At 46.0% G+C, this 16593-nt stretch overlaps 1 protein-coding gene across 6 annotated transcripts in view; it reads left to right on the top strand.

Moving 5' to 3' along the window:
- The window catches only part of KDM5B (lysine demethylase 5B), a 164030-nt gene that overhangs the window by 54549 nt on the left and 92888 nt on the right, over positions 1–16593 (top strand). For all 6 annotated transcript variants that reach the window (XM_029573272.1, XM_029573270.1, XM_029573271.1 and 3 more), the window contains exons 9-11: positions 2771–2929; positions 4244–4363; positions 11875–12033. In XM_029573272.1, coding sequence (XP_029429132.1) covers positions 2771–2929; positions 4244–4363; positions 11875–12033 — 438 coding nt within the window. The remainder of the gene's footprint in view (positions 1–2770; positions 2930–4243; positions 4364–11874; positions 12034–16593) is intronic.

The following is a 16593-nucleotide window of genomic DNA, read 5'->3' as shown; positions in this document are numbered from 1 at the left end:
GGAGTCAGCCGGTAGCCTCTGAAGTGGACCAGTTGATGGCCTGGGCGGAACGGAATCTGTCCCGCATAGCGGCGTCTCATCTAGCGGGAATGGACAATGTTCAGGCAGACTTTCTCAGCTGGAGTGGATAGACCCCGGAGAATGGGAATTGTCAGAGGAAGCGATGAGACTTTTATAACGTGCCGCTGGGGGATCCCCTGGCTAGACTTGATGGCAACTCGACTAAACGCCAAGGCGGCTCGTTTCTTCAGTCGCAGAATAGAGCACGGGTCGAAAGGAGTGGATGCTCTGGTTCTACCGTGGCCTCTCGACATTCTCCTCTACGTGTTTCCACCTTGGCTCTTGGTGGGAAAGATTCTACGACGCATAGAGACTCACAGAGGACCGGAAATTCTCATAGCTCCAGAGTGGCCGATAAGACCGTGGTTTGCAGATCTGATCAACCTAAAGGTGGACGGACCTTTGCGTCTGCACCATCTCCCGAATCTTCTGCGCCACGGTCCAGTACGGTATATTTCGACCAGGCAGATTACTTTTGTCTAGTGGCTTGGCTTATGAGAGGAGGCAATTGAGAAAGAAAGGCTATCCAGAGGCGGTGATTATCACCCTTCTACGGGCACGAAAGACATCTACTTCCCTCACCTATGTCAGGGTGTGGAAAGTGTTTGATTCCTGGTATAGTGGGTTGAAGGTGTCCCCACGACAGGTCACGATCTTACAATTTCTTGCCTTCTTGCAGGACTGCTTGAAGGGTTTGGCATATAGTTCTCTCAGGGTCCAGGTAACAGCATTAGGTTGCTTAAAAAGCAAGATTGCGGGTTCCTCCATCGCGGGCCATCCTGATGATGTTCGTTTTTTGAGGGGAGCTAAACATTTACACCCGCTGGTGCGGGCGGTTTGTCGTTCATGGAGTTTGAACCTGGTACTCTGAGGACTTTGCGGCTCTCCTTTTGAGCCTATCAAGCATGCTACGTTGAAGGATTTAACTCTTAAAACCGCTTCCAAGTTCAAGGTCCTTGTTATTATGTAACTTTTTGCTTCTCTGCTCTTGTCTCTTACCACAAAATTTGCTCCTTATGTTATGTTACGTTATACTGATCTACCCCTGTTCGATGTAAACCGACCTGATATGGTATTCAACCTTGAAGGTCGGTATAGAAAAATGTTATGTTAAATAAATAATTCTCGTGGCTATATGTTCTGCTCGCCTCGTCTCGGAACTTCAGGTGTTGTCCTGTAGGGAACCGTTCTTACGAATATTGGACTCAGGAGTCTCGCTTTGGACGGTGCCTTCTTTTCTGCCAAAGGTGGTCTCTGCTTTTCACGTCAACCAGTCTTGATTTGCCAGCTTTTCCGGAGGTGGATAAGTCTTCACCTCAGGGATAGGATATGAGGATGTTAGACGCGCGTCGGATTCTTCTGCGGTACTTGGAGGTGACTAATTCTTTTCGGCTGTCTGATCATCTTTTTGTCTTAGGGAGTGGTCCAAAGAAAGGATGTAAAGCTTCTAAGACTACCGTTGGCTGAAGGACACTATTGCTTCCACATACATATGTCAGGGGCGACAAGTGCCTGATGGGCTTAAGGCTCATTCTAACAGATCGCAAGCGGCGTTGTAGGCTGAGAGCCAATGTGGTTCACCTCAAGAAATCTGTAGGGCAGCTACTTGGAAATCTTTGCACACGTTTGCTAGGCATTACCGTTTGGATGTACAGGCTCCAGATGTGGATTCCTTTAGCAACAGTGTGCTCAGAGCGGGACTCTTGGGGTCCCACCCCATTTAGGGCAGCTTGGGTACATCCCAGCAGTCTGGACTGATCCTGGTACGTACAGGGAAAGGAAAATTGGTTCTTACCTGCTAATTTTCATTCCTGTAGTACCAAGGATAAGTCCAGATGCCCACCCAGAAATGATTTGTCTAGAAGAGTCCGCTCAGATGTTGTTTGTTTCTACTTGCAGATCTTGTCACGTTCATTTTACATAGTTTTTTTTGCTGTTTCTTGTTTAAAAAAAACAAAAAAACATGAGCTCCATAGGGCAGGTTGTTTTGCTTGATCTAGTCATTGGTTATTAAATTTACTTCATTTTGCTTTGATATTGATTATACTAAAGGATCGAAGGTGGCACTCCGGTATATCTAGGGGGTGCTTTTCAGCTTTTCTCTGTCTCAATCTGCTAGAGGGAGGGCAAAACCCAGCAGTCTGGACTGATCCTTGGTACTACAGGAACGAAAATTAGCAGGTAAGAACCAATTCTCTTATTTATGAGCTTTTCTTTACCAACATTCGTAAGGCACATCATGCCGGTTTGCAATGAACTGAAAGGAGGAAAATTACAATAAACAAGGGAGGGGAGATTGGGCAGGCAAGAAAGGGAGAGAGAAGAGGGAAGGGGAAAGAGATGAGGTGGAAATCAATAATAAACTGGGTACAAAGGAACTGCGTACCAGATAGAAGTGAATGCAATAGGAACTATGTACATGTGTAGACATCTTATCCGTCAAGGCTGCTATCAATTGCATAAATATGTAGGAAGTAAAAGGTGGAAATGAGGGAAGGTAGTTGGGGAGGAGCTATGGTGGGAGCGCTGGGGTAGGGAAGGGGCAAGGGGATAGATTGAGGAAGAATAGGTTAAAGGTAAGGCATGAGTATTGCTTACTGCTATTCTGCTGCATATGGGCAAACATCCCAGCTATGGCTCTGAGATCCTGTTGATTAGTACTTTTATAAGTGGATGCTTCTCATTGTGGTCTTGTTTTACTGTGTTCCAGGTGGATTTGTATGTTTGTCTGATCTGTGGAAGTGGCAGCGATGAAGATCGTCTCTTGCTGTGTGATGGATGTGATGACAGCTACCATACCTTCTGTCTTATTCCGCCTCTTCACGATGTTCCTAAGGGAGACTGGCGCTGTCCCAAATGCCTGGCCCAGGTAAATAAACTAGAGAAACTGATTGGCAAAGGTTGGTGAAAGAGGGGTTATGGGATATGACTGCATAGGGTATTGTGACTATGGCAGGAGCCTATCTTCTGGGGCAGGGTGTGCAACTTCTATCTGAAATCTTTTTAAACCGGATAACCAAACTAGCAAATTAATAATAAAAAAAAAAAAAGAATTCAGATCTAGATCATTTTACTTTTATGGACTTTGTAATTCCTTAGCAGAGAAATGTTAAGTGTAGGGTGACTATACAGCTGCATGAGCAGAGGGACAAGCTGAACCATTGCATGTACAGACATGTAGTTCTGATTTCCCAGTTGCGTTTCCTAAGAAACATAGAACTACATCTTCATGCATACAATGGGGTAAAACTGGGGCTGACATGGAGTCCTATGGTCACCCTATACAAAGTATTTAACAATTCAGCAGCCAAGAAAGTTTTTAATATGAGAGCAGGAATAGAAATAAAAAAGAAAACCCAGAAACATGGTTTTAAACAAGATTACAGCAACATAAGTGGTTTCCTTTGCCAAGTATGAAATTAGCTGGTCTAAAGTAATGGTACTCACTTCAGCAAAGGTTTGTTTAGTGGTGTAGATGTCTTTGCAAGTTGTGATACTTTTTTTTTTTTTGTGTGTGTGTGCGCGATACAGAGTTGGATATTTAGCACCATTTGTCTGGCTAAATTTGGACTATGCCGGATAAATGGTGCTGTTTGAATATCTGGCTGCACTCGGCATACAGCACTTATCCAGCTAAAAAGTTAACTGAATGAGTTAGGGGCAGGAGCATTTTGGGGCAGAGTCAGCTGTTTTGACTAACTTGCTGGTATTCAGTGTTGTCTAAGGTAGCCAGATTGCTTTCATGCGGTCTGAAAGTTGTCTTGAAGTGAGCCAGGTATAATTATCCTAGCAACGTTTGCTGGATAAGTTTATCCGGCTAACTTTTTAATAACTGCTTTCATCCAGCTAACTTTACAATCCAGCCAGTGGCCGAATATCGGGCCCACAAAAATTATCCAAAGATGATGTACTCTGGTTTTTGAGACCTCATTGTTACATTCTTCAGATGTTGTTATTTCAAATCACAAGCAATTGTGCAACTAAAGTTGGTTTTCTGGACTTTCTCTCTGGTTTACTCAACTGTCAGCTGCTTTGCTACCCTTGACATTTTCCAAAGTCAGCAATAAAAGTCAGAATTTACATTCTGCCAAACCCAGAAGACCTCAGCACGCAGGCACATTGGCAAAATGTTTCTGCTGTATTGGCGAACTGATTGGCATTCCTTGGTATCTTTCCATTGCAGGAATGCAGCAAGCCTCAGGAAGCGTTTGGCTTTGAACAAGCAGCAAGAGATTATACGCTGCGCACATTTGGTGAAATGGCAGATGCATTTAAATCTGACTATTTTAACATGCCGGTACATGTAAGTTTTCATGTATTTTGAGCGTTAGCTGTCTTTCCAGCTTGTGCTTTCATTTTATGGATGCTGCAGAGAATTTGGGTTTTAAATGTGTTTATTGGCACAGATGTGGTACATCAGAAAAAGAAAAATGCAGAAACTTAAAACAGAGCTACAGTAACTGCTGAAAGTATTCATATATAGGGGTGTGTAGGTCAAAAGTTTAGTTGTGGGAGGATTTTTTTTCTATGGTTATTTTTAAAACTGCATGAAATAATATAGATAGTATTCAAATGAAAGCACATCCCTATTAATGTATTGTCCAGTAGTTAAACATAACTGGTGAATGCCAGCACTTAACACAGGATGAGCTCAAGGGGAGATTTGGTGGTGATGGAGGAGAAAAACAGAGCACCTGGGGTTCGTGCTGCTCCTTGGTTTCAGTTGCAGCACTTTCATTGCACTGCTTTGTAGATATAAGGAAGCCTGGGCAAGATCCTAGAGTGTTTGCTCATTTTTAAGCCTAATGAGCATTAATTGGTTTGTTGCTAAGCATGATGGGTGTAGGCTATCCTATGGCAGTTCTATTGCTGAACTGAAATGTGCATGGATTCTAGCATTTTTTAACCTCCTAAGCAAGTAAAGAATAGTGACACTGATGTTACATGACAAGTCTTGGGCATTCTTGAACAGAAAATACCGGTGTGGTTAAAAGGGGAGGTGAAAGAAGCTATTTTAGCCAAAAGATCTTCATTCAAAAATTGGAAGAAGGATCCAACAGAAGAAAATAGGTTAATGCATAAGCGTTGGCAAGTTAAATGTAAGTTATTGATAAGACAGGCTAAGAGAGAATTTGAAAAGAAGTTGGCTGTAGAGGCAAAAACTCACAGTAAAAAATTTAAAAATATATCAGAAGCAGGAAACCTGTGAGGGAGTCAGTTGGACCGTTAGATGATTGAGGGGTTAAAGGAGCACTTAGAGAAGATAAGGCCGTCGCGGAAAGATTAAATGATTTCTTTGCTTCAGTATTTACTGAAGAGGATGTTGGGGAGATACCCGTATCAGAGAAGGTTTTCATGGGTGATGATTCAGATGTACTGAATCAAATCACGGTGAACTTAGAAGATGTGGTAGGCCTGATTGACAAACTGAAGAGTAGTAAATCACCTGGACCGGATGGTATACACCCCAGGGTTCTGAAGGAACTCGAAAATGAAATTTCAGACCTATTAGTAAAAATTTGTAACCTATCATTAAAATCATCCATTGTACCTGAAGACTGGAGGGTGGCTAATGTAACCCCAATATTTAAAAAGGGCTCCAGGGGTGACCTGGGAAACTACAGACCAGTTAGCCTGACTTCAGTGCCAGGAAAAATAGTGGAAAGTGTTCTAAATATCAAAATCACAGAATATATAGAAAGACATGGTTTAGTGGAACAAAGTCAGCATGGCTTTACCCAAGGCAAGTCTTGCTTCACAAATCTGTTTCACTTTTTTGAAGGAGTTAATAAATATGTAGATAAAGGTGAACTGGTAGATGTAGTGAATTTAGATTTTCAGAAGGCGTTTGACAAAGTTCCTCGTGAGAGGCATCTAGGAAAAGTAAAAAGTCATGGGATATGAGGCGATGTCCTTTTGAGGATTATGTTAATGTAATTCATAATATTCTTATTCTTATTTCATTGGAAAATGTTAAACTTAAAGTATAAATAAAAAAAAAAAAAAGACAGGAAACAGTAGGATTAATTGGACAATTTTCTCAGTGGGGGTAAACAGTGGAGTGCCTCAAGGATCTGTACTAAGACCTGTGCTTTTCAATATATTTATAAATGATCTGGAAAGGAATACGACGAGTGAGGTAATCAAATTTGCAGATACAAAATTATTCAGAGTAGTTAAATCACAATTGGATTGTGATAAATTGCAGGAGGACCTTCTGAGACTGGAAAATTGGGCATCGAAATGGCAGATTAAATTTAATGTGGATAAGTGCAAGGCAATGCATATAGGGAAAAGTAAACCATTCTATAATCAGGTTCCATATTAGGAGCTACCATCTAAGAAAGAGATCTAGGTATCATAGTGGATAACACATTGAAATTTAAGACAGATTGCAGTTGAAAGAGTTAGCGGGACATCCAGGTAGCAATGTCAAAGAAGCAGGCTGAGAACCGGGACTGGATTTCTGGTGAAATTTCTGATGTAGAAAGGTAGATCTGGGAGTCATCAGCATAAAAATAGTATTTCCTAGTGTGTAGCCAGATGGACTCAGGACCAATGGGTTTGCTCCCTTGCCAGCAGATGGAGACGGAGTCAGATTTCAAAGCTGACGTCACCCTGCAGTAACCTCAGCCCTTCAGTATTTCTCCATCTCCAGCAGATGGTGGATGTACTTCTCCCTATGGAGATTGCTGTATTTTTTGGAAGGAGAAATTCTACATTTAAATTGGATAAAAAATTGAGCCCCGCTCTCCTGCGGTGATACCTAAAGGTCCCTCCCCCAGTTGAGAATTCCTGAGGGGATTTCCCAGATCCCTCAGAGGTCTGCCTTGGTCCGGTAGCCAGTTCCCGGCGTGGACTCAACTACTTAAGCAGCTGAAAGGCAGCGGGTGCAGGAAGAAGAGCACGGTGGTGATGGCCAAAGCCCTCTCCCCTACAGATGGAGACCATCTCTGTACTCAGCCGGTAAGCGTGGAGCCCAGGTAAGTTTAAAAAACAACAACAAAAAACTTTACCTCCCCATTCAGAGACATTTGGAGGGGTTTTGGTAAGACTTCCTCCAGTCTCCTAGCTTGGCGCACTGTACCAACATTGTTCCCGATCCCGTTTGGGGTAAGGGGAAGTGGGCTTCCGAGTGGGTTGAGCGGGGCCCCCCCCCCCCCCCCCCCCCAGTGGACTAGGCCCCACTATAGGCATGGTAGGCTGCAGTGGCGCCATCTTGTGCCCATCTTTGTGCATGCTGTATTGCCCTCATAGAACGTCGGTGCGCGCGTACGTACATGCACACCCTACTAAGAGCAAAATACAAGTAAAGCCAGGCACATGGGCGTTGCCTGCACCTCGTCGCGTCCTGCCTAGGCACCTGAAATCTATGCGCATAAAATTTTAAGCACAAGCCAACAGAAAAGTTACCCCCACCAATTCTTCCGGCACCCAAGAAACGAGCGCTTTTCTCTCTGCGTTGCTGGTCATATTAGGGCTTCGCAGTCTGACCTGGATTCCAACTTATATCAGCACTGTGAAGAAGCCCAGGGAGAGTTGGCCTCCCTGGACTTTGCTAAGCCTGGCTCCTCCCATTCAGAGGATGGATTAGCCACAGCCTTAACTGGAAGTACCCCTGGGACTGGGTCGGCCATGGGAAAGGGAAATTAAGCAGCACCTACCCCAATACCTCCTGGCTAGGCATGGATCTTGCTGCTTTCTCTCGAGTGGAATTTTTCCAGGGCCATTAAGCCTTCATACAGGCACAGTTGGCTACTTTACTTGCCCCTATCCGGATGGAACATCAGCCGGTAAACCCTCCCTCTCCCAATAAGACCTCGAGGTATGCCTCGCCAAGGGGTATCCCTGACAGGGACCCGAACAGCACGGATGAAGTGGAGGATACAGATTCCTTGGAAGATGGGGAAATCACCCCTGGTTTAGAAACATATCTGACCATGTTACGGTTTTTCCATAGAGACGAATTGCCAGCCTTGGTTTCACAGACCCTGAAGATGCTGGGAGTTCCTGGGGTGGATTCTATGATGGAACCAAAGAAGAATCCCATTCTGATTTCCCTATGGAAAGCCTCTTGCTACTTTCTAGTACTGGAAGCCATCCAGGAGTTGATTGACCTGGAATGGGATGTCCCAGAAGCAAGTTTAAAGGGAGACGAGTGTTAGAAGCTCTATACCCACTGGATCTGGCAGTGAGAGAGTGTTTGTGTTTCCCTAAAGTGGATGCACTGGTCTGTGCCATCTCTAAGCGAACAACTTATCCCAGTGGAGGGAGGAGCAGACTTTAAAGGATGCGTACGATAGATGGATGGAGTCCATCCTTAAACAGGCTTTTGACGCAGTAGCAATGAACTTATAGATTGCTGCTTGTTGTACCCTGGTAGTCCTTTTGTGCTTACTCCTCTCTCTAGAGTTGGATGACTTGGGTGTGAATTTCAGAGTGGTTATGGAACCTGCTGCTGCCATTTTAGTTGATGCAGGCTCTGATCTAGTCCATACTTCGGCCAGAGGAGTGGTCTCAGTGGTGGCGGCCAGAAGACAGCTATGGCTGCGAAATTGGTCAGCAGGCACAACCTCCTTTTTGGAAGCGAATTGGAAAAGCTGGCCAGTAAATGAGTTCCCCGGCTACCAGAAGACAAGAGAAGTCGATTCAGGGGGCTCTCAATGCTTTTGCTCCTACAGAAACTCAACATTTCAGAGGTCTCGGCCCTTTGGGAGTTCTCAGTCCTTTTGAGGTCGATAGCTAAGAGAGGGGCACGCTCGGATTCAGGTTCATCCCAAACCCCTAATTGAGAACTTGCTGATCCACCCTCAGAACAAGGAGATAGGTTGACTGACCCTCTTCTATCAGAGGTGGGTCGAGATCACTTCGGACAAATGGGTACTGGAGGTCATACGAGAAGGATATGCGCTGGAATTTCACAGCACTCCTTGGCCATATTCATGATGTCTCCTTGTTTATTGGGTGCCATTTATTTATATTATTTTTTTTTAATTTTTATATACCGGAATTCCTGTATGCAATACAAATTCCTGTATGCAATACAAATTTAAAGATTTGGTGTTTTCCTTGTTACTCCCAGCACAAAAGCAGGCAGTGGAGACTACTCTTTTAAGGCTTTGCAGGTTGAGGACTCTAATCCCAGTACCTGCGCCCCAGGAAAATATGGTCGTCATTCCATCTGTTTCATTGTACGCAAGAAGGAATGTTCCTTTAGCCCCATCCTGGAGCTCAAGAGCGTCAACAGACATCTACGATTGAATTATTTCCACATAGAAACCCTATGCTCCGTGATAATGGCCGAACAATCATGAGAGTTCTTAACCTCCACAGACCTATCCAAGGCCTACCTACATATTCTAATCCATCAAGAATAGAAAAGTTTCCTACGCTTTGTGGTACTGGGTCGCTATTATCAGTTCCAGGCACCGCCCTTTGGCCTAGCCACAGCCCCCAGAACATTTTCCAAAATTATGGTGGTCGTAACGGCAGCATTGAGAAAAGAGGGAATCCTGGTGCACCTGTACTTGGATGATTGGTTGATCCGAGCCAGGTCCAAGAGCCAGCAAGTGTCACAGGAGATAGATCTCCTTACGGAATGGGCAGAAATGCATCTATAGATGATCTCAGCCTCCCACATCTCAGGAAAAGACAATGTCAGAGCAGACTTTATAAGCAGGGAAAGTCTGGATCCAGGAGAGTGAGCGTTGTTGGCCAAAGCCTTTCAGCTGATAGTTCCCTGTACGTACCTGGATCAGTCCAGACAGTGGATTGAGCCTCCTTTCCAGCAGATGGAGACAGAGAAAAACTTGAAGGGTATCCTGTATCAGGACAGTGCTCCGCATCTCACAATGTGAAGGTTTCTTGATTCTTCAGTCGCAGAAGAGTAGCGGTCCCTGGGGATTGATGCTCTCATTCAGACCTGGCCAGAAGAACAGTTATATGCTTTCCCTCCATGGCCCCTGCTGGGCAGGGTCATTCACAGAATTGAGTACCACAGGGGAATAGTCCTACTAGTAGCTCCAGATTGGCCTAGGCATCCATGGTATGCGGATATGCAGAGGCTCCTGTGGAGACCCCTTGTGCCTCCCACCGCAAAGGAACCTACTATAGCAGGAACCAGTCCTTCACGAGGATCTGACTTGATTCTGTCTTACGGTCTGGCACTTGAGAGGGCTCGCCTGATAAAGCGAGTATATTCTCTGGCAGTAATTGCAACCTTACTCTGTGCTCAGACGTTCTCTACGTCCCTTGTGTATGTGTGGGTCTGGAGAGTATTTGAGGCCTGGTGCGAGGAACGAGGTAGGTGTCTTCACTTGAGTGATCAAAATCCCAGTAATTCTGGAATTTTTGCAAGACAGCTTGAATAAAGATTTGACGCTTAACTTCTTGAAGGTCCAGGTAGCTGCTCTCCTGTTTTGAGGGGCGAGGTGAACAGAACCCTCCTGTCAGCTCATCAGGACATGGCCCATTTTCTGAAAGGGGTGAAGCACCTTCCCTTGTGGAATCTTAATCCAGTATTAGAATTTTTGGCAGGGCCCTCCTTTCGGCCGCTGCGCAGTCTTTCCTTGCGTTTATTAACCTTTAAAAAGGTGGCGTTGAAGGCTATATGCTCGGTACATTGCATCTCTGAATTACAACATTGTGTCGGGAATCGTTCCTCCGGATGACTCCAGGAGCGTTACAGCTTTGTACTGTTGCATCCTTCTTGCCCAAGGTAGTCTCAATTTCATTTGAATCAGTCCATTTTGTTGCCATCCCTAGATAAGCACAAGGATGCGGAAGAATCCCACCTCCTCTGTTGTTTGAATGTCAATAGACTTTTAGTGCGGGATCTGGAAGTTTTAGAACTGGTCCGAAAGACGGACCTCCTGTTTGTCTTTCATGGTGGAAGGAAGCGGAGTGAACCAGCTTCGTGGCTAACATAGCTCGCTGGATTAAGGTGGTGATCACAGGACCTTATCTGGAGGCAGGAAAGCCATAACCTTCTCAGGTTAAAGCTCATTCCAATAGAGCTCAGGCAGTCTCATGGATGGAAGCTAGACTGCTGTCTTCTGTTGATAGCTGCCGAGCGGTGACATGGTCCTCCTTGCACACCTTCTACAGGTTTATTGCCTGGATGTACAGGCCCATGAAGATTCAGCCTTTGCAAGGACAGTGTTAACCGGACCGTGGGCAGCCTCCCACCCGGTAGGGGAGTAGTTTTGTACATCCCATTGGGCCTGAGTCCATCTGGCTACACACTAGGAAATGGAGAAATTACTTACTTGATTTTTTTTTTCCTTCGTGTAGACAGATGGACTCAGCATCCCACCCACGGCTACCCAAGAATGGTGCCAAAGATTCTTTGTGGAGTGGATATCGATTCCAAGAGTTTTACAGGTAAGCCGCATCCAGTCCTTAGATCAAGGCATATATATTCTTACTGCGGTTCAGTGTTTTGTTGAGTAGAATTATGGTTATCTGTTTTTAATCAAGTTTTTCAGGGCTGAGGTCGCTGCAGGGGTGTATCTAGGATGACGTCAGCTTTGAAATCTGACTCCGTCTCCATCTGTCTACACTAAGGAAAACACAATTATCAGGTAGGTACTTTCTCCATTGTTAAGAATTACTATTAAGTAACTACCTTCAATGTCGTGGGTTTTTGTTTTTTTTAATTCCCCCCCATCATTTTCTATATGTGAAATTGATTAAAAGGAACATTTGCTTTTAATTGGAAGAATTCCTTTAAGGGGAGTTCTGTTGCATTGATGGGTTCTCAATGTCTCATGAGCCTGAGAGTCTGAGCTGACACTTTGTACCTTCCTTTCCCAGATGGTTCCTACAGAACTGGTTGAGAAAGAATTTTGGCGCCTGGTTAGCACTATAGAGGAGGATGTCACCGTTGAGTATGGTGCAGATATCGCATCGAAAGAGTTCGGCAGTGGCTTTCCTGTTAGAGATGGGAAAATAAGAGTAAAACCAGAAGAGGAGGTAAAAATCGTAACGTATACAGTTGCTGTTCCAATGGAATTTTGTGTCAAAATAGTTACCAAGGACTTTCTTTTGACTTTGCCAGAATGGAGAATGTGATCTCGATTGCTTTAGGTATGATCACAGCATGTTTATTTTGGGGTAGCCTGTCGCTGAGACATGTACACTTACAGATCTGAAGTGGTTTGTCTTCAGACATACAGATGGCAGGGTATGTTTGACACAAATAGATGGAACTGGCTCCATTTTGTCTCTTGGGTGGGGTGGGGGTGAGGGGAAGGATACATTGAGTTCAGAAATTTGTAAAGTAGTCAAGGTTTCTGGGTGTTTTGCAGCAAGGATTAGATCAGAACATTGTATAGATTCTGCAGTGAATCTTGTAGCACTTTTGTATACAAGCTCTTTCCTTTTGTTTTTTTTTTTTTTAAGTCTTTAAGTTCTTTTGGAGCCTACTCCTCCTGGGGCTGTGCTGCCATCAGCCTTTGTTCGCATTCATAGACCATAACTCCCTTCAGAAGCCAGAGTTTGTGTACCTTGTAATGTCCATGCTTTGAACTCTTAAGAGTATGGTTTATTTTATTTCTTTTGTAAGATCTGTAACTGATAATCTTATATTTATTTAGTGCTTTTCTTTACCGACATTCATGGAGGATTGGACAACAATGATCAAGATTACTAGGGCCAGCCCAATAGCTCTGTGGTAGTTAGTGCTGGTGTTGCTGTGTTGGAGATATGGGTTTAATTCTTGAGTCAGAACTGGGGATGCAACACTCACAGCTTCTGTGAGGAGAAGGGAGGAAGGAAGAGTTCACTCTTGCATATCCTCTCTCCCTTCTCCCTACCAATATTCTTTTTAAAAATCATTTTTTCTAGCCTTTGCTTATGTGCATTTGAATAACTTTATTTCCTTTTACTGTGTTTATTTTTCATTTTTTCTCATGTCTCCTTCTGTCTCCTCTTATTACAGCTTCTCTCCCTGTCCTGCTTCCTCTTCTCTACCTGTCTCTCTCCTTCCTCTCCCCTGCCTACTCATACTATGAATTCCCACAGCTGCAGTCTTCAGCTATTAAGGTCCTCCTCATTCATTAACTCCTGCCTGCATCACAGGGCTCCATTTACCTGAACTGTGCAGCTGTGATGGAAACAGATACTGGCGGTGCCATGAAGGTTAAGGTACATGAAGTCGTGCAGTGTTGGCAGGAGCTGGACGGTTAGGGGGAGCATTGTCCTTATAGCTATGGAGCTTGAGGATGTAGAGAGCAGTAGTGGTGGGAAGCAGTGATGGAGGAGCTGAAGTAGAAATTCTGCAGGAGTGGGAGAAGAATATAGGAGACTGCATGATGGCCAGGTGAAGGAGGCAATAGCTTATTAGAGTAAATAGCAGTGGATGATGTGCCAGCTGGAAACTTGCCTATGTCAACTGAGAGGGAATATGATAGAGGTTTATAAAATCATGAGGTATGGAACAGATTCATAGGGAATGGATATTTCCTGTTCATACCCGGATCAGTCTCCTGGGTTTTGCCTCCCTTCCAGCAGATGGAGACAGAGTTTTACTTAAGCTGCCTTTATAACCTGATGTGCCACCTGCAGTCCTTCAGTATTTCTCTATCTCCAGCAGATGGTAGAGGTACAAGTCCTGCAGTCTGGGGGGGAAAAAAGAAAGAGAGGAGTAAGAATTGGAGGATTCCTCTCAGGAGGTTGCTAGGCCCTGGTGGGGCTATCCCTTCTGACGCAGGGGGTTGGCAACCCTTTCTTGGATCAGTCCTTTCGCTGCCAGGGGTGAACAATTGGTGGTACCAGTTCCTTCCCTCCCAGGAGAACTCTTGACATCCTGTAGCAGTTCATCTACCCTTTTGCTTCTGCTCTTCTTTTGTTTTTAGTTTAGTAAAGCTTAAAAAAAACCAAACAACCCCAAAAAAACAGCAGCAGGTAGAGCAGCAGAATTAGAGCGGCCACAGGTGCTGTGGGAAGGTATTCCAGGAGTTCTCGGGTGGCAATGGTGGTTAGCCACGCGGTCAGGCCTACTCGTCTGGTGCGGCTTGCTGAAGGTCAGCTGATGGTGCATGGCAGCGCCTGCTGCTCATGCAGTGATGCGTGCGTGTCTCTCGCAAACCGGCTTCTGTTCCCGATGCCTCTCTGGAGGGGAGGGCTGGTCGGAGCGGCAAGGGAAGCATAAAGCAGGTGCGGGGGCACCTCAGAAGGCGGGAAAAACATCCTCCCAACAGGTGCGCAATGGTGGCCATCTTGGCTTTGGCAGAAGATGCTTTCAGGGAGTTGGATGATCTCCCGCCCTCCTTTGTTCCTGGCGATTTGGAGCCCTATGAATGGGCGGGAGCCTAATTCTGAAGAGGAGGGGGGGACCTCCTTGGGGATGAGTGAGGATTCCTCAGTATTTTCCTGTTTGTGCTGCTTATGCATAAGGTGCACTTCCTGGACATACCCAGATCAGTCCAGATCAGCAGATGGAGTCAGAATAAAAACTTCGAAGCACTGCTACATAAATGAGTGCCACCTGCAGTCCCTCAGTATTTCTTTATCTTCAGCAGATGGCAGAGTGCATACCTGCGTCCTGACTAATCTAGAGTTGGAGATTTGGAACTGCTCCTCGAGGTGCCAGGTTCCTCGAGTTGAGTCGGGTAAACGGGGGTTGGATATACCTCTGGCTGTAGCTGCCTGCTGTTTCCAGGGCCCCTGATAGCCCTCTTCGTGCCTCCTGTCCACCACTGGCCCCCTCAGGGAAGTGTCCCTTTTGGGGTTTTTTCTTTCTTTAGTAAAGTTTAGAAACAAAAAAAAAAAAGTATTTAATTTGTTCTTATAAAGACTGCAGAGGAACAGCCAGGAGAGTCGGCCTGCAGTGCAGTGCCGGGGCAGTCGACATCGGTGGGTGTCGGGTCGTTGAGGAAGTGGGAGCTGCGGGTGCTGGCATGTTTCTGCGAGTTCCCCGGTGGGGATCTGCTCAAACCAGCGTGCCGCAGCTTGACTTGGCTCGGGTGGCCGTTTCTTTTTTTTTTTTTAGTGCACCAGCCGCGTGATCAAGAAGGCTTCCCTGGCGGGTGTCGGGCCTTTGGTGTGCCGTGGTTTTGGGGGCTTCAGAGCTGTTTTCGTGTGTGTGTTGCCTGTGGCTGCAGACCCTGCCTTGCACCATTAGAGTTCATGCGGCCTATCTCTGAGTGGAGCGCACTTGAGCGACGTAGTCAGGATGTCAGAGAAACTGCATGTGGAGGCCTGTAGGGCTTGTGGCACCTGGTCAGCCCACCTTAGTTATCTCTCTTTTTGCACAGACTGTGCTTCAGGGGGAGAGGGATCCTCTGCTAAGAGTCCTAAGGCCCGGAGGGGCCAAGGTGGGGGGATCGCAGTCAGGGGGCTCAGACAGGCCGCAAATCTGGTGACTCACCTCCACCCCTCTCTCCTGCGGCACAGGCTCACGAGGATGGTGTTGATGAGGGAACGGTCTCTGAGCCCAGTAGCACTGAGAGGGTTAGTGAGGGCCTGGGGGTTTTTTCTCCTGAATTTGTTTTGCTTATGCACGAGGCCTTTCTGGCACAGAAGGCAGCCAAGCGGAGGCCCAAGAAGAAGTCTTCAGGCCCCCTCCAAAAGATCTCGGGGAAGGTTGGAGAAGCATCGCGGGTTCCGGACTGTGCATATGGAGTTGGACCTCGGAGATCTGGATGACTCTGATGATCTGCAAGAGGATGTGTCAGCTTTGAGTCTCCGGGCGGCGGTGTGTGCTAGTATGATGCAGCACTTTTGCTTATGTTGGATCCAGAAGCTGCAGGAACAGGAGTCTCCAGGAGTGCTGTCCCCCACAAAGGTGGCTTGTTTGGAGGCAGGGGGAGCTTATGTGGCAAATGCTTTATTTGATCTGGTGCGCACTGCAGCTAGGAGTATGGTCTCTGTGATGGCCGCGCATTTGGTCGGCGGACATGTGGTCTAAGACTCAGTTATGCAACCTTCCCTTTAAAGGAAAGCTTGTCTTTGGGGAGGATCTGGATCAGCTCATGAAGTCGTGGGGGGGGGGGGGGAACCAAGGGCAGTAGGCTACCGGAGGACAAGAAAGGCATTAAGAAGAACTTTCTTGCTTGTCCTCGCATTCAGGTTTCAGTCCGGTAGAGGATCGTCGTCCTCTGGGCCTAAGCAGTCGTCTAGTCATCACTGTTCCTTTTGGGGTGTGGGGCTAGCCGTTCCTCCAGAGGAGGCTCGAGGAAGTAAGCTGTCCCAATGAAGCCGGGGTGCCCTCTCCTTGTTGGTCATGGTAGGGGGCAGGTTGTCCTACTTTTAAGAGGAGTGGGTCAAGATTACCTCAGACCGGTGGGTTCTGGAAGTGATAATGGATGGTTACGCCTTAGAATTTTCTCACCCGCTCAGGGATGCCTTCCTGTTCTTCTTGAAGCAAACGAGATGCAGTAGAAGGGACTCTGCACAGGTTGATAAGCTTGCAAGCTATCCTTCCAGTTCCTCAGTGAGCAGGGGCAGGGAAGGTATTCCATCTATTTTATGGTGCCAAAGAAAGAGGGCACTTTCTGTCCCATCTTGGATTAGCAGAAGGGGAACTTGTTT

Source organism: Rhinatrema bivittatum, chromosome 12, assembly GCF_901001135.1.
Source record: "Rhinatrema bivittatum chromosome 12, aRhiBiv1.1, whole genome shotgun sequence".
NCBI classification, from domain to species: Eukaryota; Metazoa; Chordata; class Amphibia; order Gymnophiona; family Rhinatrematidae; genus Rhinatrema; species Rhinatrema bivittatum.
Note: the sequence above shows the minus strand (reverse complement) of the source record. Positions and strands in the feature narration are given on the sequence as shown.